Source organism: Equus asinus, chromosome 20, assembly GCF_041296235.1.
Source record: "Equus asinus isolate D_3611 breed Donkey chromosome 20, EquAss-T2T_v2, whole genome shotgun sequence".
NCBI lineage: Eukaryota > Metazoa > Chordata > Mammalia > Perissodactyla > Equidae > Equus > Equus asinus.
Window position 1 is genome coordinate 82,000,321 of NC_091809.1, and position 27,494 is coordinate 82,027,814.

The 27,494-nt window shown below is 38.8% G+C and overlaps 1 protein-coding gene across 11 annotated transcripts in view; it reads right to left on the bottom strand.

Moving 5' to 3' along the window:
* The window catches only part of UVRAG (UV radiation resistance associated), a 309,656-nt gene that overhangs the window by 124,154 nt on the left and 158,008 nt on the right, over positions 1–27,494 (bottom strand). For all 11 annotated transcript variants that reach the window (XR_011495820.1, XR_011495819.1, XM_070490660.1 and 8 more), the window contains 3 exons: positions 6,245–6,329; positions 4,660–4,747; positions 3,418–3,478 (listed from right to left, as the gene is read on the bottom strand). Coding sequence is in view for 9 of the 11 variants with exons in the window: in XM_070490660.1 (XP_070346761.1) it covers positions 3,418–3,478; positions 4,660–4,747; positions 6,245–6,329 (234 nt within the window). In the remaining 2 variants the exon portion in view is untranslated. The remainder of the gene's footprint in view (positions 1–3,417; positions 3,479–4,659; positions 4,748–6,244; positions 6,330–27,494) is intronic.

The following is a 27,494-nucleotide window of genomic DNA, read 5'->3' on the forward strand; positions in this document are numbered from 1 at the left end:
AGTAACTTACCCATCGAGAAACGCAAGGTAAATGCTGGGCCCCTGTGGCACAGTTTCAAATAGCACCAACCCACGCAATGTAAAGGCTATCCCAGCAAAGCCCCCTGAATGTCACAGAATAACCAGTTTAGAGTTCCCTCACTAGAGGAAGCTTCTGCTACAGAACACTAAAAAGCTGTCAGAAGTTTGGAAGAGATTATTATTCAAAACAAGGAAGAAAACTGCATCATCACAGGAATAATATGGACCTTAAAATGAGGCCCACAAGGGATGACTTCAGCTCTGCCACTGGCTAGTACAGTCTTTAGAAAAATTAATCTCTCTGAGCCTCAATTTTCTTGTCTTAAAAAAATTGAGTGTAATTCTTTCTTTCACAGAAGGAATTAATTCTCGCAGTTGGGAGGATTAAATAAACAAGATAGCGTCATGCATGATGTTCCATGGTACCATATTTCTATTCACCCAACCAAAATCTCCCCCCTGCCCTTCTTTCAACAGAGGAATACATTTCATCTTTTAAGACACTTTAAGCATCTTCTTCTCTGTAAAGGTTTCCCTGATTCCCTCCTAATAGAACTGATTATTCTCACTTCGAGTCCCATGTACCTGGTACAAACTTCTCAGTGCCTGGCACAGAGCATGAATTCAACAAATATTTCTTGATTGGCTTGATGGCCTCAATTAGACTGAAATCTCACCAAGGGAGGACCACTGTCTTAATCGTCTTTGTATGCTCTCAGCCCCTGGCACAGGAAATGACACAGACAGGGCACTCAGTAAATTCAGTATACGGAAGTGCCTTACAGAATGCTAACGTAAGATTTTGATGTCCAATACTACCATATGCGCTTAATAAAATTTCTGATTCCTAGGAGTCATGGGGAGTGAGTAGGGCCTCACAGTAAAATTAAACATTTATTTCATTTTTCAGCAATTGCACTAAAATGCAAAACTAATTTTTTTAAAGGGTAGGAAGAATGTATTCAGCTTCTTGGGCATACTAACCCTAGACAGCTAATAAAAGTTATGAAAAACTATGAAACAAAGCACTTCAAAGAAAACAAAAATAGAATGAAGAAACAACCCAGAGTGGATTAAGTGACAGTCCACCAATACTGATAGCCCTGCTTCCCTTCCTGCCTCCCTTCAAATTATCCTGTATTTAGCAGCCAAAGTGACTTTTAGAAATATCAATCAGCTCTTATCATCCCCCTTCTTAAAGTCCTTCAGGGGTTTCCCACTCCACTGAGAACAAAACAGAAACTCCTTACAGTGCCCTCCAGGCCCTGGCGGACCTCCCCCGCCTCCCCCATGTAACTCTGCCCCTTGCTCACTAGGCTCTAGCCACACAGATCTGGTCTGGGGTTTTCTGTCTTTCCTTCTTTCCCACCTTCTCTTCTTTCTTTCTCTTGCAACTAATTCCAATTACATTTATTGAGCACCTACTATGTGAAAAGCTCTTTCAAATGTTATCTCATTAAATCATCACAATGAATTGGAGATGTAGATATTACCTGATTTTACAGGTGAAGAAATTAAGCTCTAAGAGATTACATGATCTGCCCCAAATACAGGTCTTTTCTTCCATACTCCCCACCCTGAGTTTTTCAGACATATCAAACCCCTTCCTCCATCATGACGGTTGTACTTGCTACTCCCTCTTTTAGGAATGCTCCTTCTCCAGCTGTAGTACAGTCGGTTCCTTTCAGCCTGCAAATTTTCTGCTGAATGTTTCTCCTCCGCGAGATCTTCTCTGACTGCTGTATCTAAAGTAGGTTTCCCTATTCTCTATGATAGCATGTTTCCTTATGAAATACTTCTTAAATACTTATTTTCTTGTCTATTGGCTGTCTCCCTCAACAGGTTATATGCTCCATTAAAGGAAAGAACATATTTGTTTTCCCCACCATTATATCTTCAAAACGCAGCACAGTGCCAGGCATACAGGTGCTCAATTAATATTTTTCCAATGAATGAATATTCTGTATCCCTGGAACCTGGCACAGGGGTGAACATACTCAATGGGTTTGTTGAATGAATGAATGAACAAACGAGGAAAAAGATGTAACATGGGCTTCAAGACTCCATACCTTTGCCTAAAGTTAACACCAAAGCATATCCATGTGACTTACAGAGACTGCAGGGAACATCGTACAATGGAAACGGGACAAACCCTAGCAAGGTCATTTCCCAGCTTTGTGGCCTCAAGCAAGTCACTAAATAGTTAACTTACACATTGCAAAATGAGATTACCCACCTTTCTTATAGGTTTCCATTGTTTGTTTTTGTGAGGATTATAGATAAGGCAAAATGTCATGCTTTTACAGATATAATTGTCACAACAATCATGTAAAACAGGTAGGACATAAATTATTATGTTCAGACTGTTGATTAGGAAATCAACTCAAAGCTTAGATGGCTTGCTCCAAATTACATGGTTTCTAGAAGGGAACCAGCACTTGAATATAAGTTTTCCTATTCCTGTCTTATCACTCTTCTTATAACATGTCCCAACTACTTGTAAGGGCTGTTGTAAAGGCCAAAGGCGGCAATAAATTAAAATAATCTTAAATGTTAAAGGACCACAAATAACATTTTCTTTCTAAGGAAATGGAAGAAAGTCCCAATCAAAACTAGTATGCTCTCTTCTTGAATGATTTCTTCTCAAATAGATAATATGACAGCTTTGAGAGTAACCTATAAAGCTATTTAACAGGCCTCAAAGCATTGTTTAGGGTAGGGGAAAAGGACCCACTCTGCTGACGATAAAAAAAAAAAATCTCTTTACTAACATGCTAAATAAAACAAGTTCTTTTCTTGGGCATACTGGTAAAGAGAAGAGGAAAAGTAAAATATTTTTTTAAATAGTAATTACTATGAATCATAGTCTATAATATCTTTAATGTAAATTTTTTTTAATTAAAAGAGGACAGAAATGATAGTACAAGTTTAATCTGTGGTAGTGGGAATGTCATAAAATTAAATTTTCAAATACTTTTCATGTCAGCAGAAATATGATTTTCTAAATAACAATGGAATAGATTACTGTTTGTCATTCTTCCACTCCCAACCACACACAAAATTCTCATGAAAGTCAAACCAAAATTATAGGGAGATTATTGGTATTCTTAAGAATCCTACTGTCTGATTTTCTGAAAGCCCACTTAAAAACTATTTTCTTTTAAATTTCAAATATAAGGTCAATAATTTTTTTCCCATGATTAGACCAAATATTCTCTTTAGTCTCTCATCAGGGAATCTTGAATTTCTACTTACAACTGGGAAGGATCAGAAGGTCCAAAAACCTTTCTGGATAAAGTGCTAGGCAACCAACATTTCACGATATCACTGTTTTCCCTGTGGCACACCCATATATTATATACACCAAATCTTAGGAAATTAAAAGAAATAAAGTACCTTGAAAGTCCTCAGAATTGGGCAACTTTACACCACATACAAAGTAATCCTTATGCTCATTCTGTGAATATAACCAAAGAATAAAATCAATTCTTTCTTTGTATAAAGCAAAGAAACTCTAAGTCAAATCTCAAAGGATTCAGCAGGTCAGTGTTACTTCAAAGACAATACTCTCCTAGACTCAAAATATTATCATAATTGTTGAAGCTGGATGATGAGTACATGATGCTTCATTATACTACTATATCTGTATACATACTTGAAACTTTCTATAATATAAACATTTAAAACATCATGTCTAAGGAAAAAGCCATGTAAAATTTTTATTATAAAAATATCTTTTGATCAATTCATAGCTATAAATGAAAATTTTTTAATGGAATTAACAAGATTCTATGAGTAACCTAAAGTCCTATTAGCTTTCCTCTCAGAAAATTAGTCTTTTAAATCTCTTTTCATTATAAAGAAAACAAAACCATCAAATTTAGCAGATTTAGTTCTCTAAAAAGGAAACAATTTTATTGAAGTTTTACTTTTTGCATTTACTCTAAGAAACTAGATTCAAAAACTTAACATTCTGATAGCTATCCCAGGAATGGCTTAGGCAAGACTAATAAATAGAAATTAACCAGGACTTATATTTTAAAAGCAGTGCACGGGTATATGCATGTATGCATCAGAAACGGTGGCAGTGGATAATGCGGTTGAGTGAAAAGATCCTAAAGAAACCAGAAATAATTTGGCATTCTTTCAGATGAAGATGAGTGAATCATACCACCAAATTGATGTAACAAATCAAATGGTGGATCCTAATGCCAACTAAGTCTAAATTTACTTTTTAAGTAGATATTAGCTTCTGAATGAATCATGACAGAGTATGTGATTAAGACTAGAGCAATGAGTTTTTTCATTAAGAGGAAATTGCAAACAGAAATCATCTTAAAAAAAAAAAACAATTCTGGGGCCAGCCAGGTAGCATAGTGGCTTAAGTTCACGTGCTCTACTTTGGCCGCCCACGGTTTGCAGGTTTGGATCCCCAGCACGGACCTACACACCGCTTATCAAGCCATGCTGTGGCAGCATCTCACATATAAAATAGAGGAAGATTGGCACATATGTTAGCTAAGAGACAATCTTCCTCAAGCAAAAAGAGGAAGACTAGCAATAGATGTTAGCTCAGAGTCTATCTTCCTCACACACACAAGAAAAACTCCACAACTTTCCAGAAAATTTGAAACTTACCAAATCAATAGGGTAAATGTAGGAAAGCTCAGATAGCAACTGCCTGCAACGAATTGTCAACTGAGCGTTGGTCTTCACAAAGAGTTCTCTAATGAGAAAAGAAAAAAGCACATTTGTTAAAAAAAAATATGCTTGCACGGTTTTAACATTTATTTCCACAAAATCAATGCAGAGGGAAGATTAAATGGTTTGTACTAGGCCACAGAAATTCAGAATTAGAGGCAAGAATAATAGCTAACATGAGTCCTGATCTATCTCTAAATACTATCAATTCAGCTAACTATGCACCGAGGCCTAATACGTGTGCCCAGCACCACACCAACAGATATAAACCACACAAATCAGCACTGACTGAGCCCCTCTACCATGTGCCAGGAGCTCCACAAACGGCTTTACTTAATTATTCTAGCAACTCTCTTAGGGTGATATTATTATACCTATTTTAAACAAGGAACCAAGATTCAGAGGGGCTTAGTGAGCTGAGCAAGGTCTCATTTAATCTGAGGCCAATCTGATTTCAGGAAATATCCATACATATTTCCTCAGGAAACTATGCTATTTTTCACTCTCAGCTACATGTTATAAGTACCTCAAAAAATAACCTGCCACACTGTAGAAAAATGATAGAGTAAAAAGAACAAAGAAGCAAAAGGCTGTGGCACGAGATGAGTCAGCTCCTCTCTCGAACCGCTTAAGAAACACGACCAACAGATAAAATACCCACCGAACAAATTTCTGCTCAACAACGGGACAAACAGCGACTTCCCTCAGCCGTGTCCTCCTATCCGCGAACTGAGAGAATTAGACTAGATAATCTCCAAGGTCCTTTCCAGGTCTAACATTCCTGGACCCTCAACTGCTAAGGTTTCTCAAAGAAAAATGCAAAATGGGATGACCTTCCAGGAAAAGTGAGTGAAGATGAGCAAAAGAACAGAGGTAACAAAAAATTAAGCATGTGCTGGAAAAAATAAAGGGAAAAACGATTAGCATTTGTTGAACGAACGCTGTGGAGCAACTGAAATTAGCTGCAGTTGTATAGCGCCAATTTAGTGAAGGTTTACTTGGAAGTTAAGCAAAACAATCAGCACCAGTTCTTAAGAAGAGAAAAAAATAATGGTAACAATAGTATTTTAAGAGAAGAGATCCGATAACAACATGGAGCATGACCTGGAAAGATGGAGAGACTGACGAGAGAGACTCTAGGAGCTCCTGAGGTAATCCGAATGAGCGATCAGGAAGCAGCAGTAAGTCTGAAGAAATTACTGAAGGAAAAACTGTCAGCTACACCACACAAAGAAGACAGGAAGAGAAGACTCAAACATGAAGTCGTGGTGCTCTGGCCTTGAAAACCAGACGGACACCCTCCTAACTATGACTATATTCTAGGAGCTCTCACAACTGCCTCTAGCACAGTGCGTGACACACAGGAGGTGCTTCATAAATATCTGTTGAATAAACGAATGTGGTGCTGAGGTGTGCGGAATATAAATTAATACCAGCCACTTCTGAAGAATGCTGTTTTTCCAAATCCTGCCCTCAAGGTAAACTCAACACTCACGACGATTCCTCTCAGCGTTGCGCTTACCTTTTCGCAGTACACTCCTTCCTCAACTCGTTTAGGGATTCCTTCTGGAGCTGAAGCTTGAGGTGCTCAGCTGAGAACGCACTTCCTAGAGAGAGACGGAAGGAGACAATTCCGGATGGAACACTGTTCAAAGTTCAAAGGCAAAGTGGGCCGGGTACAGAGGTCTTCCGGGGGATTAAGTAGAAGAAACTTCCCTACTGGTTCAATTTTTACACAAGTCCAGCCTCCAGCAGGAGTCAAAGAGCAAGTGTCTAAGGTTCTCAGTCTATAATTTCTGGACTGCTTACCAAGAAACTCTGATGAGACTTCAAAATTCAAACAACTTCTTTTATTTTAAAAACAGCGGCTGTGAGCGTTAATGATGATCCAGTAAAGGTTCGTCATTGTAAGAAGTGTACCGCTCTGGTGGGGGATGCTGATACTTGGGAAGGCTGTGCACATGTGAGGGTTGGAGGTCTATGGGAAATCCCTGTACCTTCTGCTCAATTTTGCTATGCACCTAAAACTGCTCTAAAAAATTTAAGTTTATTCTTTTTTAAAGTGGTTAGGGGCTGGCCCCATGACTGAGTGTTAACTCCACACACTCCGCTTCAGCTGCCCATGGTTTCGCCTCCTGGGCACAGATGTGGCACCGCTCATCAAGCCATGTGAGGTGGCGTCCCACATAGGACAGCCAGAAGGATCTGCAACTAGAATGTACAACTAGGTACTGGGGGGCTTTGGGGAGAAGAAGTGGAAGAAAGGAAAGATTGACAACAGATGTTAGCTCAGGTGCCAATCTTTAAAAAATAAATAAATATAATTAAACTGGTTAATTTCTTTTCAACCACAAATGCTATATAACATTATTATTGAAAATGCATAAAGTAGAGCAGAAAAACTTGCCTGCATTTTAACTATCATAATGTAGTTCATAAATATAAGTTGTTTTTTAGGAACTTTCATCTTGTTCATGAATATAAGTAGTTTTTAGCTACAATCACAGTGTGCAGGAAATGTATATTCTGATTTTTCCATATTATGTCACAAGCAGTTGTACATGTTGACAGATAGTGTGAGTTATAATGTTTAATGGCTGTGTAAAGTTCAACCCCATGGACGTGAATTATAGGAATAGTCCACGTTTTAACTGATACCGCATACCTCACTCCCATTACAGGGCGTGTAATTTCCTTTAAGTGTTTACTTTAGCACAGCAGTGATTAATATTTGTGTTTATATGCCTGATTTTTTTTGTATTTATACCAACTTTTGGAACTTCCATTTCCCTTTATGTGATCCTAAAATCCTTTTGCATCTTCCTACTCCAAGAAAACGAGAACGTCCTACATTCTTGACAATCTAGGCCTGGTACTCCAGAGGTTCTGAAGCACAGAGAACAGTCTTAGATCCTGACACACTCTGCTCCAGACCTCATACGGGAGTTTAGTTTCATGAACTGTGATCCAACAGGAAAAGCTGCCCTTAACTCTTCTCTACATCTCCTATGGGGAGGAATAAGAAGTAGGTTAACTGATCAGAATACAGTTTGAGGGGCCGGCCTGGTGACGTAGTGGTTAAGTTCACGCACTCTGCTTTGGCGGTCAGAGGTTCGCAGGTTTGGATCCCCAGTGCGGACCTACACACTGCTCACCAAGCCATGCTGTGGAGGTGTCCCACACACAAAATAGTGGAAGATTGGCACAGATGTTAGCTCAGCAACAATCTTCCTCAAGCAAAAAGAGGATGATTGGCAACCGCTGTTTGCTCAGGGCCAACCTTCCTCAAGAAAAAAAAAATACAGTTTGAACCTTAGTGCTAAATTCACCAATCCCAAGTAATTATATCAACATATTTCTAAGCATCCTAGTCTTCTCTCTCAACTGTATTTAAATGACCAGTAAGTTGGTAACTCGGTCCCAAAAAGAGAACTTAATCGAGGAACACCACCTATCTTCTTTAGGCTCAATGCAATTCCTCCCCAAATCGTCACCCTCAATGATTTCAGAGGACATTTAGCTTGACAACCTCTACCCTCTACCTTGTATACTTTTACTAGATTGCACATGAATTCTTCTACCACTGCAGAAATTTGCAACAGTATTCTTCACCTCAGACAAATCAGGCCTCTTCAACTCTCATGCTGCCAGTGTAACCACAAACAGGGAACAAGGAACAAAAAAATAGGGTCAAGACTGATCTGGGCTTCAAAATGTATGTACCCTCCTCAGTTTTGAAGACTCATTAGAACATATTACATGACCGAAAGAAAAAAGAACCCTGCAAAGTGAAGGAAGGAAAATTAAATTAAAAAAATATACTAGCCAGCTAACAAACAGCAAAATGTTAACAATAGGTAGATTGGGTGAGGAATATAGGTGTTCTCTGTATCTTATTTTTGCAATTTTTCTGTAATTCTGAAATGATCTCCAATAAAAAGAGTAGATCCAAACCCAGAAAGCAGTCGCCCGAGAGGCTGCGGTTCTCCCCAGGCTTCAACCGAGCTAAGGCTTCAGAATGCACACCGGCACCGTCTCTCCAAAACACATCAGGGTCAAAAGGGAACACATCTCATCGGTTACGGGCTGGGCCCTGGAGCAGAACTGAATGAGTCTGGTCCAGTTAGGCTCAGACAGAGAAAAACTAAGTATTTGAAGATACCTCGGAAAACTCAACCTAAATTCCACAAGTCCCTTCATAAGGAGTAATAATCTGAGGCATTAATGGGCTCAATCTCCTTAGATGTTGTTCAGGTTCTATATTATCAGCCTGAATACTACATGGTTGGTGCTGTATCCTTCTAACGGCATTACATGTAGAAGCAATGATGTCCATCTTTAAGACAATACAGATGTCCTGCTTCCCATCTAAATTTCTCCCCGGATTTAGCACTGATTGGCGTCTTCTGCTTGGATCAATCTTAACTATGAAGGTTGCAAAATAATATTATTCCAACTCTAGTACTCCCTCCATATTTTTCAGTCAGTACTTAGCATTCTTCTCTAAGCAAGAGCACTCCCTTCCCCATTAGCTATTTATTATCAATATGGATTCCACTTTATTTTTCAATGATTTATAATTCATTACTGTATATAATTTTAGTGCTCAAGTCGTCCTAGATTTGGCCAATGGGGCTCTCTTTAGCCTTGCTCCAGGGTCCTTGTGACAGGCTATCATTGTGTTATTCAAAACATTACCTTATTATCATTTTAATTTCTGTAGGATCTGTAGTGACGTCCTCTCTTTCGTTCCTGATATTGGTAATTTGTGCTTTCTCTCTTTTTATTTAGTCAGTCTGGCTAAAGGCTTATCAATTTTATTGACCTTTTCAAAGAACACCTTTTGTTTTCATTGATATTCTCTACTCTTTTGTCTTCAATTTCACCGATTTCTCCCATTATTTCCTTCCTTCTGCTTGATTTGGGTTTAATTTGCTCTCTTTTTGTAGTTGTTAGGGTACAAGCTTAGATTATTGATTGAAGACCTTTCTTCTTTTCTAATATAAGCATCAAATGTTATAAATGTCCCTCTAAGCTTGCATCCCTTGAAATGTCGATGCTATATTTTCATTTTTATTCAGTTCAAAATATTTTCATTGTTATTTCTTCTTGACCCATGGTTTGTATGTATATGTGTGTGCGTGTTGTACAATTTCCAAATATTTAGAATTTTACAGATATCTTTCTGTTAGTGATTTCTAGTTTATTTTGGTGAGGGACTACACTTTGCATTATTTTGATTCTTTTGTATTTGTTTCTTTTTTGATATCAAATATGGCCTAACTGAAAGTTCCATGTGTACTTGAAAAAATGTGTATTCTGCTGGTGCTCAATTAAGTCAAGTTAGTTGACGGTGTTGTTAAGGTCTTCTATCCTTACCGATTTCTGATTTTCTCTCTACTTGTTCTATAAATTACTGAGAGATGAGTGTTGCAGTTTCCAACTATAATTGCAGATTCGACTATTTCTCCTTTCAGATATATATAGACACAGATACAGATGTAGATAAGCTCTGTAGTTATGTTCATACATATTTAGGATTGCTCTGTCTTTTCATAACTGACCTCTTTATTATAATGTAATAGTCATCTTTATTGCAGATAATATTCATTGTTCTCAAGTCTACTTTGCCTGATACTAACATAGCCACATTAGCCTTCTTTTGATTAGTATTTGCATGGTGTATTTCCATTCTTTTACTTTTAATCTACTATATCTTTATATTAAAAGTAGGTTTCTTACAGATAGCATTTAGTTGGGTCTTTTCTTAATACATAAAATCTGGATTTTCATTAAGGTATTTAGCCCATTCACACAATATAATCATTGATATATTTAGATTAAGATCTCTATCATTTTGCTACTTGTTTTCTACATGTTCCATCTGTCTTTGTCCCTTTATCCCACTTTTTTAATGCTTTTAGATTTAGTATTTTTTAATGATTTCCTTATTCTTCACTATTGGCTTATTCCTACCTCTATCTTAAATTTTTAATGGTTGCCCCGGAGTTTACAATATATACTTTAATTAGTAACAATCTACCTTCACATAATACTATACCACTTCATGTAGGGTATAAAAATCTGAAAATAGCGAACTCTCAATTCTTCCCTTCCATACTCTTTAAATTCTTCATACATTTTAGTTTATGCATGTAATAAGCCCCAAAACATTGCTATTTTTGTGTTAGAAAATCAATTGTCTTTTAGAGCAATTAAAAATAAGAAAAAATAAGATAAATGTCTTTATAACATCAACCATTTCTGGAGATCTCAATTTTCTTGTGTAGAACCAAGTTTCTGTCTGGTATCATATTCCTTCTGCTGAAGAATTTTCTTTAACATTTCTTGAATTGTAGGACTGCTGTTGATGAATTATCTTAGTTTGATCTGAAAGAGTCTCTGCGCTTTAGTTTGGGTAATTTCTATTGTCCTGTCTTCAAATTCAATGATGTTTTCCTCAGTTGTGTCCAATCTACTGACAAATTTGTCAAAGGCATTCTTATCTGTTATTGTGTTTTTTATTTATAATATACCCATTAGATTGTTTCTTATAGTTTCCATCTCAACTGAAATTTACCATCTGTTCATGCATGTTATCCACCTTTCCACAAAAGCCTGAAGCAATTAATCATAGTTATTTTAAATTCCCTCTCTGATAGTCCCAACAACTGAGTCATTTCTGAGTATTTTTCTGTTAATTTCTTCTCTTGACAATGTTCTGTTGTTGATAGTGGTAGTGATGGTTTTTTGTTTTGCTTTGTTTTTGCTTTTTTTGGTGTCAAAAATTTTGATTGAAAATTGTCCCATTCACAACAACATGGATGGACTCTGAGGGTATTATGTTAAGCCAAACAAGCCAGATAGAAAAAACAAACACTGTATGATTCCACTCACATGTGGAAGATAAACAAACACATGGACAAAGAGAACTGTTTAATGGCTACCAGGGGGAAGGGGGTTGGGGGTGGGCACAAAGGGTGAAGGGGCACACCTATAAGACAACTGACTAATAATAACATACAACTGAAATTTCACAATGTTGTAAACTATCATAACCTCAATACAAATTTTTTTTGATTGAATGCTTAACATTGTTTGCAGGGCAACAGAGAAAGAAAAGGGCGTGCCTCTTCTTTTACTGTTCATCTGGGGGTTGATTCAGTACAATCAGAAACTGAGCTAGATCGGGGTTTTGTTGCTGCCATGGATACCATCAGTGCATTACATTCTTCAAACTTCCTCTGACTTTTCCTTTTTGGGGATGGTGGCGGTGAAGATGGTTTGCCAGAGGTTTTTCTCAATGAGCTGTTTGATCCTCAGATTTAGGTATTCTCTGTGAACCTGCACCTAAGTAATGGTGTCTCACCAGGCTCTTGCCACTCAAGTGGTAAACTACCGTGGTTTGTTATTCTCTGCTTTCTAGTCTGGTTGGGGAGGAGGGTAGGAAGTTTCTGTGTGTCCTGGTTAACCAGGCACACCCTGTGTCCCTGGGTATCAAAGTAGGACTTCCTCAGCTGTACTATCTCTCCCGTGGCGATGGGAGATGTCTAATAGTCCAGGTACAACACAGTTTCCAGCCCCACTTCCAAGGGTAGCGGGTATTTCCTTTTTCTTCCTCCAGGCACAATAGGTTTTCATCTGTACCCTGGGAACTGCAGGGTTTACGCTCTTCCCCTAGAAGTCTAATGCTTTTGTTCTTAGGGATGAAGGGTTATGCTTTTCTTGCAAAAGAATCCACTGCCCTCCTCCAGACTACACCACAGAGGGAGGCTTTCTACAATTTTCTGAGCTGCCTCCAATTTTTCTTGTGAATATCCAAGGTAGGTCCATGCAGAATAAACTGCAAGCAGGTGTGATTGTATCTGCTCTAGTCTCACTGTAACCACCCTTGGTGGTTAGCAATTTGTTAAAAATTGTAGCTGAATTATTTTACCTTCTTACACAGTGGCCCCAGCTTCCTCCCATGCTCTGACTGCTAAGTCAGTCCTCACATCCTGTCTCTGCTTGGAGACACCCATCCTTCCTTACATATCAGGCTACTTGGTTACCCTACAACCTTAGCTCTCTGATAGCTTCAAGAAAAGTTAAGATTTTGTACATTATCCAGCTTTCTCTTGCTCTTAGGGTAAAAGTGAAGCTCCTTCTTCCTTTCCACATCCTATGCAGAGGCTGGACGTCAAATCTGAGGATATTACTCTGAGCTTTTTAAAGCTCTTCTCTCTTCTTTGTATTTTCTGTTTCTTTTGGGGAAGCCATTCTGGTTGTTCAACTTGATCTCATTTATACTGTTTTCCTCAGATATCTGATGACCGTTGGTTTTCCCCTTCAAATCCATTAATCAGTGATTAGATTGACTAATACAGGCAATCAGTGCAGGTCTCCTTTGAAGCTATGAAGATCTATTTACATAAAAGCCTTCATCTTTGAGTGCCAGATCAGGGTAAGCAGGCAGGCCCCATTGACAATCAGGCTTTCCTTTAGAGCACAGATGCTGGGAGAAGGGAGTACCTGTACTTTAAACCACCACAACGGTCAAATAAGGAGAACCATACCTTGTGGTTGTGTTACTTTAGGGTATTTCACTCCTAAGTAGAGCTGCCTTTTATGGTTTCCCTCTGGGCCAACTGTAAAAGGTCACAGTCAGACTCTGCTCCACCTTTCTATGTCAAACCCGTACCACGGGACCTAACCAGGTCAAGAACCCATTATGCTTAGAAGGCAGTTGAAGCAAATGTTATAGGAAGTTACTCCAGATTCACAGAGGAAAGAAAATGGGTCAGTAGGCCCGGCTACCCTAATTACTACTCCACCGTTCCTGATTTCTATACTTGGAAATTCCAAGCTGAGGCCTCTGAGAGCTCTACCAGAAACCCCCACTGCAGCCTTTATCATCTGTGTTCCAGGCTGCAGTTTCTCTCCACTCTAGTTTATTCGCCAATACAATCTTATCAGTTCTGTGTCTTTGAGAACTGTGTCAAAATCTTTGCTATTCTGATGGCACCCTCTTTTATTTTCACCATCACCATGGATTTATTCTTTATGCGAGTATCTTTACTATCCTATCAACGGGTCACTGAAAGGGAGAGAAAGCAAATGCACGTGTTTGGTTTACTATAATCCAAACGTGCTTCCGAAACGTCTGGCCCCGTGCAGGCACACACCAGCGTTTCACTGTTAAGATGGCCCCTCAGTTCAGCGAGAAGGCAAATCAAGCACTTTAATAACCAAATGTCAATGCTGTCTCCTGTATATCTAATACACGTAAAGAATATGAATCTCGCTTCTATCAACAAAACAAAACACAGACTCTCCAGGCTCTCTCTCACCAGAGTCTGGTCTCAGACTGGCCAATGGCCAGCTGTCAAAATTACAGTTAAAACCAATAAACTGTCATTCTTCTGGTTTTTCTACGTCAAGGCAGATAACCAAAAAGCAATATACTCTGACTATTTTAGTTTCCCTCCCTGCAGAAACGTCTTTACTGTACTATGATTTATGATGCTGCCCTTCTTAAGGGTTAATAAATATTTTTTGCTGTAACTTTTGCAAAATTGCAATCGACTATATTTCATATGATATTTAATATCCTGCAAATAAGAAACTGCATTCTAAACTCCTCTAGGAATTTAGTGCCAAGATAAGATTTTTTTCTCCCCGAAGAACTGATACACTTCCTTCTAAGAGGCAATGGAAAGCAACTGATGCCTTTCATAACTCTCCACAACTGGCTGGATGACTAAGAAGGTCAGAGCTAATCTTAGAGTTTAAATACAACAGGCAGATGCTGCGGGAGGCAGAGTGCTCTAGTGGGAAGCCCATGGACTTAGGGATCAGAAAAGATCTGCTAAAATCCTACCTACACCACTTTCCGGACTCTAGACGTGTCTCAACTTCTCTGAGCTTCATCTTCCTCATCTGTAAAATGGGAATAAGCTCACTTTTGTTCCATATTTGCATTCTCTCAACCTGCCCTTCCCCATGAAGCTCTAAGAGGGTAGAGAAAATTAAACTAGTCTGACTGATTTTACTTTAAAAACAATAACCACAAAGCACAAACAGGCACACTGTCCAGCAATTCTCCCACAATTCTCACATTAGTTTGCTTCCCACTCTGACAGATGATTATCCCATCCATTCCCCTCAAGCCTTACACCTCCCCTAAATCCAGTGTAAGGACCTCATCTCCTACTGCCATGAAATAACAGAAGGATTCCTACACAGTCCCACCCACTACCTAACATGGAGACGCACCTGCCCCTGTGCCATTTTATTAGCCTGCTCCTCCTGTGCAACGGATAAGGCAAATATCTTCATTCATACTCTGAATTTCTCCTCATTCCAACCGCATCTTACACTATCCTCTTCCTAACAAATTATGTTCCAGCTACAACGGCCTCTTGTCTATTCCACGGTCCAAGCCTTTCCTAGGTGCAAGCCTTTTCACTTGCTGTCCCCTCTGCTGGCACTCCAGCAGTTCTTATCTTGCAAGACTGAGCTTCTCAAGCAAACCCTGTCTGAGTACCACCTGTGAAAACAGTCTCCAGGGACCGGCTCGGTGCTGTCATGGTTCAGTCGGCATGCTCCGCTTCAGCTGCCTGGGGTATGCAGGTTTGGATCCCAGGTGCAGACCTACACACCGCTCATCAGCCATGCTGTGGCAGCATCCCACACACAAAATGGAGGAAGACTGGCACAGCCGTTAGCTCAGGGACAATCTTCCTCAAGCAAAAAGAGGAAGACTAGGGGCCGGCTCAGTGCAACAGCAGTTAAGTTCGCGTGCTCCTCTTCGGTGGCCTAGGGTTTGTCAGTTCAGATCCCAGGTGTGGAGCTACACGCCACTTGTCAAACCATGCTGTGGTAGGCGTCCCACATACAAAATAGAGAAAGATGGGCACAGATGTTAGCTCAGGGACAATCTTCCTGAGCAAAGAGAGGAGGATTGGCAGCAGATGTTAGCTCAGGGTTTATCTTCCTCAAAAAAAAAGACGAAGATTGGCAACAGATGTTAGCGCAGGGCCAATCTTCCTCACCGAAAAAACAAGGTCTCCCATAGTTATCTATCATCACAGCTTGTTTCTAGCACGTGTCACAATCTAATATTTAGTTTATTTGTTGGTTTGTTTACTGTCTTAATCACTAGTTCAGTACCCAAAATTGAAGTCTTAATTAATTCTTCCCAACCCTCTTTACCCTAATACCTGCTTCTCCTCCAGTATTTGTCTTGATGAATGGTTTAATCATCTAGCTAGTTGTCCAAGCCAGAACCTGGGAACTATACTAAACCCTTCTCTCTCCCTTTCTCCTCCTAACCACTAAGCCATTAACAGTAGAGTCTATCATCTAAACATCTCTTAACCATACACTCCCTCCTCCCTTTACATTCTCAACCCCTTTAGACTTTAATTATTACTGTAATAACTTCCTGACAATTCTCTACCTTCAACTCTTCAAAGAGAACTTTCTAAATCATACATCTAATCTCCATTCTGCATCACAGTCATCAATATAGTCCTATCTACTTTTTGTCTTTGAGAAATTTGCTTAAGTTATTTCAGCAGATCTTCACACCTTTCAACATAAACTTCCTTTATGATTAGGTCTTTCTTTATCTCTCCAGCCTGTCCTATGGGCCCTTACTGAAATGTATCCTTAGTTGAAGCTTTGCTGGAATCAGCCTCAGTTCTGTAATCTACCTCCATGCCTCTGTATAAACTGCTCCCTCTACCGGGAAAGACTCATCTCCTCCTCCTACATATTCTTTTAGACACAGATTAAGTGTCACCTCCCTTACCTAGGGTTCTGATACTCAGATGCTCATCTTCTGTGCTCCTGTGATACCCTCTACATATATCTGTCATGTAGCATCAGACATGTCATTATGTTTTTAACATCTTACACAGTGCCTGGTTCTTCATAGGTGTTCCATAAATGACGAATAAAGGAACTGACAAAGGTGTATCACACACACTCAAACCTCTTCCCACTTCCTTTATGCGCCTTATGATCTCTTTTTTTTTTATTGAGTTATTGATAGGTTACAATCTTGTGAAATTTCAATTGTACATTAATGTTTGTCAGTCATGTTGTAGGTGCACCACTTCACCCTTTGTGCCCACCCCCACCCCACCTTTCCCCTGGTATCCACTAAACTGTTCTTGGTCCATAATTTTAAATTCCTCATATGAGTGGAGTCATACACAGATTATCTTTCTCTCGCTGGCTTATTTCATTTAACATAATTCTCTCAAGGTCCATCCATGCTATTGCAAATGGAATGATTTTGTTGTATTTTGCAGCTGAGTAGTATTCCATTGTATATATGTACCACATCTTCTTTATCCATTCGTCTGTTGCTGGACACTTAGGTTGCTTCCACGTCTTGGCTATTGTAAACAGTGCTGCAATAAACATTGCGGTGCACAGAACTTCTGGGATTGCTGACTTCAAGCTCTTTGGATAAATACCCAGTAGTGGGATGGCTGGATCGTATGGTAGTTCTATTTTTAGTTTTTTGAGGAATCTCCATACTGTTTTCCATAGTGGCTGCACCAGCTTGCATTCCCACCAGCAGTGTATGAGGGTTCCTTTTTCTCCGCAACCTCTCCAACATTTGTTGCTATTAGTTTTAGATATTTTTGTCATTCTAACGGGTATAAGGTGATATCTTAGTGTAGTTTTGATTTGCATTTCCCTGATGATCAGCAATGATGAGCATCTTTTCATGTGCCTATTGGCCATCCGTATATCTTCTTTGGAGAAATGTCTGTTCATGTCTCCAGCCCATTTTTTGATTGGGTTGTTTGATTTTTTGTTGTTGAGTTGCGAGAGTTCTTTATATATTATGGATATTAACCCTCTGCCGGATATATGACTTGCAAATATTTTTTCCCAGTTAGTGGGTTGTTTTTTTGTTTCAATCCTGTTTTCATTTGCCTTAAAGAAGCTCTTCAATCTGATGAAGTCCCATTTGTTTATTCTTTCTATTGTTTCCCTTCTCTGAGAAGGCATGCTGTCCGAAAAGATCCTTTTAATACTGATGTCAAAGAGTGTACTGCCTACGTTTTCTTCCAGAAGCCTTATAGTTTCAGGTCTCACCTTTAGGTCTTTAATCCACTTTGAGTTTATTTTGGTGAATGGTGAAAAAGAATGGTCAATTTTCATTCTTTTACATGTGGCTTTCCAGTTTTCCCAGCACCATTTGTTGAAAAGACTTTCTTTTCTCCATTGTATGCCCTCAGCTCCTTTGTCAAAGATAAGCTGTCCATAGATGTGTGGTTTTATTTCTGGGCTTTCAATTCTGTTCCATTGATCCATGCACCTGTTTTTGTACCAGTACCATGCTGTTTTGATTACTGTAGCTTTGTAGTATGTTTTGAAGTCAGGGATTGTGATGCCTCTAGTTTTGTTCTTTTTTCTCAGGATTGCTTTAGAAATTTGGGGTCTTTTGTTGCCCCATATGAAGTTTAGGATTCTTTGTTCTAATTCTGTCAAGAATGTCATTGGGATTCTGATTGGGATGGCGCTGAATCTGCAGATTGCTTTAGGTAGAATGGACATTTTAACTATGTTTATTCTTCCAATCCATGTACATGGAATGTCTTTCCATCTCCTTATGTTGTCATCCAATTCTCTCAGAAAGGCCTTGTAATTTTCACTTCCTTAGTTAAATTTACCCCAAGATATTTTATTCTTTTTGTTGCGATTGTGAATGGTATTGTATTCTTGAGTTCTTTTTCTGTTGGTTCATTACTGGAGTATTAGAAATGCTATTGATTTATGCAAATTGATTTTATACCCTGCAACTTTGCTGTAGTTGTTGATTACTTCTAAGAGTTTTCCAATGGATTCTTTGGGGTTTTCTATATATAAGATCATGTCGTCTGCAAACAGCGAGAGTTTCACTTCTTCCCTCCCTATTTGGATTCCTTTGATTCCTTTTTCTTGCCTGATTGCTCTGGCCACGAGCTCCAGTACTATATTAAATAAGAGTGGTGATAGAGGGCATCCTTGTCTCATTCCTGTTTTCAGGGGGATGGCATTCAGTTTTTGCCCATTGAGTATGATGTTGGCTATGGGTTTGTCGTATATGGCCTTTATTATGTTGAGGTAGTTTCCTTCTATGCCCATTTTGTTCAGAGTTTTTATCATAAATGGCTGTTGGATCTTGTCAAATGCCTTCTCTGCATCTATTGAGATGATCATGTGGTTTTTATTCCTCAGTTTGTTGATGTGGTGTATCACGTTGATTGATTTGCGGATGTTGAACCATCCCTGTGTCCCTGGTATGAATCCCACCTGATCCTGATGTATGATTCTTTTGATGAATTGCTGAATTCTGGTTGCCAAAATTTTGTTGAGAATTTTTGCATCTATGTTCATCAGTGATATTGGCCTGTAGTTCTCCTTTTTCGTGGTGTCCTTGTCAGGTTTTGGTATCAGCGTGATGTTGGCCTCATAGAATGTGTTAGGAAGTGTTCCATCTTCCCTAATTTTTTGGAATAGCTTGAAAAGGATAGGTATTAAATCCTCTCTGAAAGTTTGGTAGAATTCCCCAGGAAATCCATCTGGTCCTGGGGTTTTACTCTTTGGGATGTTTTGATTGCTGTTTCAATCTCTTTCCTTGTGATTGGTCTGTTCAAATTGTCTGCCTCTTCTTGAGTGAGCTTTGGGAGATTGTAGGAGTCCAAGAATTTATCCATTTCCTCTAGGTTATCCATTCTGTTGCCATATAGTTTTTGGTAGTATTCTCTTATAATCTGTTGTATTTCTGCAGAGTCTGTTGTTATTTCTCCTCGCTCATTTCTGATTTTGTTTATTTGAGCTTTCTCCCTTTTTTTCTTTGTAAGTCTGGCTAGTGGTTTGTCAATTTTATTTATCTTCTCAAAAAACCAGCTCTTTGTCTCATTGATCCTTTCTACTGCCTTTTTCATTTCAATAGTATTTATTTCTGCTCTGATTTTTATTATTTCTCTCCTTCTGCTGACTTTGGGCTTCATTTGTTCTTTTTTCTCTAGTTCAGTTAGGTGTGCTTTAAGGTTGCTTATTTGGGATTTTTCTTGTTTGTTAAGATGTGCCTGTATTGCGATGAATTTTCCTCTTAATACAGCTTTTGCTGTATCCCATGTGAGTTGGTATGGCATGCTATCATTTTCATTTGTTTCCAGGTATTTTTTGATTTCTTCTTTAATTTCTTCAATGATCCATTGCTTGTTCAGTAGTGTGTTGTTTAGTCTCCACATCTTTGTGCCTTTCTCAGCTTTTTTCTTGTAATCAATTTCTAGCCTTATAGCACTATGATCTGAGAAGATGCTTGTTATTATTTCAATTTTTTAAATTTGTAGAGGCTTGCCTTGTTTCCCAACATATGGTCTATCCTAGAGAATGTTCCACGTGCACTTGAGAAGAATGTGTATTCAGCTCTTTCAGGGTGGAGTGATCTATATATGTCTGTTAAGTCCAATTGTTTTAGTTTTTCATTCAGCTCCACTATTTCCTTGTTGATTTTCTGTCTGGATGATCTGTCCATTGATGTGAGTGGGGTGTTGAGGTCCCCTACTATTATTGTGTTGTTTTTAACATCTTCCTTTAGGTCTGTTAATAGTTGCTTTATGAATCTTGGTGCTCCTGTGTTGGGTGCATAGATATTTATAAGCGTTATTTCTTCTTGATGAAGCGTCCCTTTGATCATTATATATTGTCCCTCTGTGTCTTTCTTTACCTGTCTTATTTTGAAATCCACTTGGTCTGATATGAGAATTGCAACACCTGCCTTTTTTTCCTTGCTATTTGCTTGAAGTATTGTCCTCCACCCCTTCACCCTGAGTCTGTGTTTCTCCTTGGGGCTGAGGTGTGTTTCCTGGAGGCAACAAATTGTTGGATCTTGTTCTTTAATCCATTTTGCCACTCTGTGTCTTTTTATTGGAGAGTTCAATCTGTTCACATTGAGAGTGATTATTGATGCATGTGGACTTAATGCTGTCAGTCTGTCGCTCATTATCTTGTTTTCCTGTGTTTCTTTTCCTGTGTGCTTTAGATTACCCATTTAATACTGCAATTTCTTATGCTGGGTTTCTTAGATTTTTCCTTATCTATGATTTGTGACTCTGTTCTGTACTTTATTTTAGTGTCTACCTTGAAGTTTGTATTTAGAATCTCATGTATAATATAGTCTATTCTCTGGTGGTCTTTTACCTACTTGACCAAAACTGATTTAGACCCTTTGCTCTTCCCCTCCTAAATAATTATTTTCATTTTTCATTCCAACTCGTCTTATTAATTTGTAGTTAGAGTGCTAAGATCGTCCTTGTTTTGGTAGTTTCCTTACCTTTACCCTAATGCTATAATTGAATATTTGCTATCCTGTTCTGGTTCTATCCATCGGTCTCCCTAGTCTGTGGATTGTGTCCCCTTTCTCCCTTTTTTCTTTTTTCAGGTATGAGAGCCTTCTTGAGGATTTCTTGTAATGGAGGGCTTTTAGTTACAAATTCCCTTAACTTTTGTTTGTCTGGAAAAGATTTAATTTCTCCCTTGTTTCTGAAGGAAATTCTTGCTGGATAGAGTATTCTTAGCTGAAGGTTTTTATCCTTTAAAGCTTTGAATATGTCACTCCATTCTCTCCTAGCTTGTAGGGTTTCTGTAGAGAAATCTACTGACAGTCTGATAGGGGCTCCTTTATAGGTTATTCTCTTTTTTTTCCTTACTTCCCTGAGCATTCTCTCCTTATCATTCCTATTTGCCAACTTTACTACTATGTGCCTTGCCGTAGGTCTTTTTACACTGACAAATCTAGGAGATCTAAAACCCTCCTCTACACACATTTCTCCATTGATCCCTAGATTTGGGAAGTTCTCTTCAATAATTTCGTTAAGCACACTTTCTGCTCTATTTTCCTTTTCCATATTCTCGGGAATTCCTATGATCCTTATGTTCTGACTCCTCATTGAATCCATTATCTCTCGGAGATTTTCCTCATTTTTTTAAATTCTTAGTTCTCTTTCTTCCTCTGTCTGGTGCCATTCAGCCTGTCTGTCCTTGATTATGCTAATTTTCTCCTCTATGTTGTCTACACGGGCATTCAGGGAATCCGTATTCTGTTTTATCTGGTCCATCGTGTTTTTCATCTCAAGTAATTCTGTTTGATTCTTTATGGTTTCAATCTCTTTTGTGAAGTAACTCCAGAACTCGGCTTGTTTCTCTATCTTTCTCTCTACCTCATTGAGTTTTGTGATTATAGCTGCTCTGAACTCATTATCACTTAGTTTACCTAATTCCAAGTCCTCAGGACTTAATTCTGTGTTTTTATTGTTTTCCTTCTGGTCTGGGGCTTTTATAAATTGCTGGATGGTAGAGGAGTGGTTTTTTCGCATGGTGGTAGAATTCAGTTGCAGTTACAGCCTGTCGCCACTAGATGGGCGTCGAGAGCCACGTGTTATGAGCTCTCTGCCTTGGGACAAGATGGCTGCGCCCACTGGCTTTGCTGGGGGGGAGGGGCTGCTACTCACACGCAGCAGTCTGGATTCAGATCAGTTCTGTTCTCTGGTCTCCCAAGCCCCTTGATTTAGATGCTTTCCCCCCATCAGCGGGTCTCCACTGAATCAGCGGCAGGAGTCCTGGATGATCCCCTGGTCGTGCGGCCCCTCCCTCGCTCCTTCCTGACCTGCGCTGCAGCGATCACAGACTCTAGGGGAGGGAGCGATGTTCTCTCCTACCGTTCCAGCGCCTCCGAGGCTGTAAGTAGGGTTTATGATCGCCGCCTTCTTTGTATTGTAGGTCTCTAACGAGCTGGCATTATGTTTATTCTCTGAAATTCAGTTCTTCCAATCTTTTATTGTATTTTGGAGGGGAGAGAATCCCGGGTCAGCTCACCCTGCCATTTTGCTCTGCCCACCTCGAGGATGTTAATCCTTATGATCTCTTTTCAATCCATATTGAAACTGTAAATGTATTTTTTGTAAATACCACTTCCAATGTTTTCTAAGAGGTAAGTGGAGAAAAAATGATGACAAACCAAAATAAAATTCTGTCAGGTGGCTTATTTCTACACATCTATACTTTCCAGTGCAAAAGGAGGAGATCAAAATATGATAGCTTGCCTTTCCTATAATCCAGTCAAAACATTACTGGAATAAGTGATTACAAATACATGAAAGCTGAATCATTCTAAAAAGAAAACCTGAGGTTTACTAAGGACTCACATTTGCCCTCCCTAGTGCCAAGTTGTCTGGCTTTACTGCCTTTTACAAGCTGCATATAATGCCAACAGTTAAAAGTAAAGAAATTTTAATAGCATATATCCCAGAGAAAAATTGTTCTTAGGTCCAGAAATTTTTGAAAGGCAGATATTAATAATTTTGAAGGAAGTCTGTTTAGGAATTTGTCAAATGGCTATAAAAAAAATCAGAAAACAGGGCCAGCCTGGTGGTGTAGGGGTTAAGTGCACACTTTCTGCTTCAGCAGCCCAGGGTTCACTGTTCCGGATCCCAGGTGCAGACATGGCACCACTTGGCAAGTCATGCTGTGGCAGGCGTCCCACATATAAAGCAGAGGAAGATGGGCACAGATGTTAGTTCAGGGCCAGTCTTCCTCAGCAAAAAGAGGAGGATTGGCAGCAGATGTTAGCTCAGGGCTAATCTTCCTCAAAAGGAAAAAAAAATCAGAAAACATACATAGACTAATAAAATTTAAAATTTGCCATCATTTCAAAAAATATACCTTGAATTACAAATTTGTGAGAAGTTATTTTTCAATTTCTGATCATGTGACCTAAGAAGGGAAAATTGCTAAACAGTGCTTAATAATGTCTTTATAACATTCCAAATAGCAATCTACAACCTTTTGATAGAAACTAAACCACCAATTTAAACACACAGTCATGTGTCACTTAATGACAGGGATACATCGTGTGAACATCACAGAGTGCACTTACACAAACCTAGATGGTACAGCCCACTACACACCTAGGCTCGATGGCACTAAGTTTATGGGATCACCGTTGCATACGCAGTCCATCACTGACCAAAACGTCACTATGCAGCACACGACCATACGGTGTAATTCTTCTTTTATCTGAGATGCAGGCCAAAGGGCACAATAATTTACTCACCAAGCAGAAGCTAATTAAATAGAACTAACTAGATATATAGTTCAATAATGACAATAAGAAATTATCACAACCGATAGAAACTTCATATAAAACCTTTTTTATTTTGGCAATAAAGGATCAAAACTTTTTATTCACTGAAATTACCAAGAGGAATTTCTTTCCCCAAATCTGAGCAATGAAATCTGACATATCTGACCTCTTCTACACACTACGTCACTAAAGGAATGTGCTTGTTTTTGCTCTTGGTTACCAAAATGAACTGAAGAATCTGTACAATAGGAGTTGAGTGGGGATGGTTAGAGGATTCCTATAGGTTGTTCCCACCAAATGGCTTTCCAGTTAACAAACACTATGTATAAACAAACTTGGGTCACAGAATCTTTTCTTTTTTTTGCATCTTTCATTGCTGGGAAGTAAATATCGTTGGCATCAAACTTTGAAAAATAAAGAAATTCATTAAAAAAAGGTTAACAGATCCCCACCCTTTTGCCAATCCTACCCTCCTAAGGTAACTAGAATCTCAAAGCCGCAGAAAATCTTGACTGTATAATTCAAAATTTTTCATCTGGTTTGTGAAAAGGAAATAAGCCTAAAAAGGCTGAAGGACTTGTCTAAGGACAAACTGACAGAGGGCAGATCTTTAAGTCAGGTCTCTTAATCAACTAAAACGCAACCAAATCAAAGAAATCTTTGGGGAAAATTCACTTGACCCACCCTGTAAAAAGAAGGAACAAAGCAGCACAAAGTCCTCCACCTAACAACCCACAGGCCAAATGGAAAACTCACACACCATCAGGCAGGCGATCCGATGGACACACACTAGAGGAAAGCAACAGTGATAATTCGTTTAGTGGAAACAAGATAGGCTTTGGGGTCAGAGAAATCAACATCTGAATTCAGATCTGTTACTTATTTGTGTGACCTAGGGAAATGTCTCCGAGCCCCAGTTTTTCTCATTTGGGAAAAGGGGCTGAAAATTATTATCTCTTAGGACTATTTTAAGTATTAAATGATATACCGTAAGTGAAACCTGGCATGTTGCAGGATTTCAATAAAAGTTATCTACTTCATGGGATTTACGTAAGATTTAAATGAATGTATTTGCAAGGCTTTAGATAGTATGGAATAGTGAGAAAGGCACAGAATTTGGGACAAAATGGTCGACATCCCAACTTTACTGCTGTCTGTTTGTACGTGGCCACGTCTCTCACCTGCTCAGTATCTCACACGAGGAATGAAGATAACACTCACCACACTTAGCTTTCAGGGATGCTTTAAGGATCAAACACGATCATCTTTCTGCAAGCACTTTCTAACTATAACGTGCTACATATATGTTACCGTTACTAACAAGAAACTAACTGCATTAAAAAGTAGCTTCTTCCTACAAAGATTAGGGAACTCTGCTTTTATAAAGTAAGTATCACTCCCCAGGCACCACTGAAGAGTTCTTGGATTTATCAACATTCATAAAATGTCTTTAGGTTCTACTAAACACATTTCCTTAAGAACAATGTTTCATCTAACATTTTCTAAACCAAATTTCAAGTAAACTAATTTAGATAGAGTGTTGCTTCTCAAAGATTTGGGGGTTGAGCTCAGGCAAAAGATCCTATAAACCATCATATAATTATTTAATGGGAAGATTATTCAGCTTGAGACACTAATGAAGGGAAATCTGGTCTTTATTAAACATTATAAGTGAAACTACTAAAACCTGCCAGAAATGCAAATATATATATATTAATAAACATTAATACTGAAAAGATCAGCTCACAACCCAGCTGGAAGCTGCTGCAGACCACCTTTGAGGTGTGGCAAGGGGAAACCAATGCGTGTGGAGTAATGAGGCCCCTCAGAGTACGTGGCCATTCAGCAAGTCAGCAGTACAAATAGAAATTATCTTTTTGCCTCTTTCTAATAAATCATACTGCTGCAATAAGTTTTTATAAACAAAAATATAAAATATATAAGAGGTACCTAGTTTCTTCCAAATGTTTAAACAAATTAATCCATATGGCACTATTATGAGCCGCTATCCTTACCGCACAGATGTGTAAAAAGATGCAGAAGTTAAGTAATTCCTTTATGGTGGCTCAGAGGAAATCTGTTGCAAAGATTAAATACCATATATTACTGATTGAGTGTTCTAACTGAGCTCTTGGGCTGAGTAGCAAGTGCCTAGATAAACAGCAAGTGCTAAAGAGAGGTCATAATACGTAAGAAGCCACTAGAAATAGTCATACAGCAAATCATTTTACTACTGGCCAGCAAACATACCTAATCAAAGCTGCAAACACAAGTGACAAATACATTTTTCCCCTTCATGGTATCAATACCAGTGACTTAAGTGCTTCTAAAATATCCTAACTTGGCTCAAGATTCATTAAATAGTCCATTCATGTATGTACAAGAACAATGTTCAAAACAAATGTACTTTTAGGAGACAAGAGTAAGTACGTCTCTGGTTAACTGGCACAATCACTATGAAGAACAGGGGTCCCCAACAAGTAGACTAGGATTTACTGGTACTTAAATTTGGTTATCTGTGTCTGCCCAGCCCCGCTTTCCAAGCCACCAGTGCTGACCACCACAGTCTGCAGAAATTCCCAATGGCAGAAAAGTGCGGCCAATGGCAGCACTCTTTCTACTGCTTCTGTTCGAGACCAAAGTGCGAACATCAGATCCTAACCTTCCAATGATTTTAGAGTTCAGGGAAATACAAAATAACAGTCATCTCAAACACACATATAGAAGTGAGGAGAAAGCTCCTGAAATACAAAGTTAGTGTTAAAAATCAACAATTCTGACCCATCCTGGCAAATACACATTTAACTTGAACATTACTATCCTTTCTTTCTGTGATAAAATGGAGATACAAGAATGTGCTAATTCTGACTTGACTGTCAGAATTAAAATACTAGAATAAGTATCTACAAAATCCTCCTCTTTCTTTGCGGCATCGTTAAGACACCAGTAACTCTGAACACAGGCTCCGCTACAACTCGCCATAAGCTTGGGAAAGTCACTTCACCTCTCTGATACCTAGTTTCCTCATCTGTAAACTGGATAATAATATACAATAGCTTTATTATTATGAGGATAATGATAATACCTTTAATTCACAGGACTATTAGTAGGAACCAAATGAGATAAAGAAAACACATAACACTGCCTGGCACCAATAAGCATTCTATAAACATGAGCAATAATTAGTATACTTCAATCTTTTAAATGAGATAGAACCAACTGTTTAGAAGTTCACCTGCTTATAGGCGACAGGCTTCTTGGGACTTCCCTCTACCATTAAAAGAAAAAAAACAACCAGGAACACAATCGAAGAGCTGCACCTCCCTGTCTTTTACCATACGCTAGAGTAATCTGCATTCCATGGGGCTTTACACATCAGCTACAGGTAGTAGAGGGTAAGTCTTACACTGTGATTGAGAATTTTGGAATCAATACAAAGATTTTAATCCCACTATCACTTGTCATTGGCTGTGTGAACTTAAGTAAGGTATTTAATGTCTCAATGCGTCTGACCCTGACGTAAGAGTTTCCTCAACTGCGAACTGTAAATAATAATAGTATCCACCTCAAAAAGTTACTGTGGTGATTAAATAAAATCATAGCTACACAGTGATAAGTACTGTAATCGAAACATTGT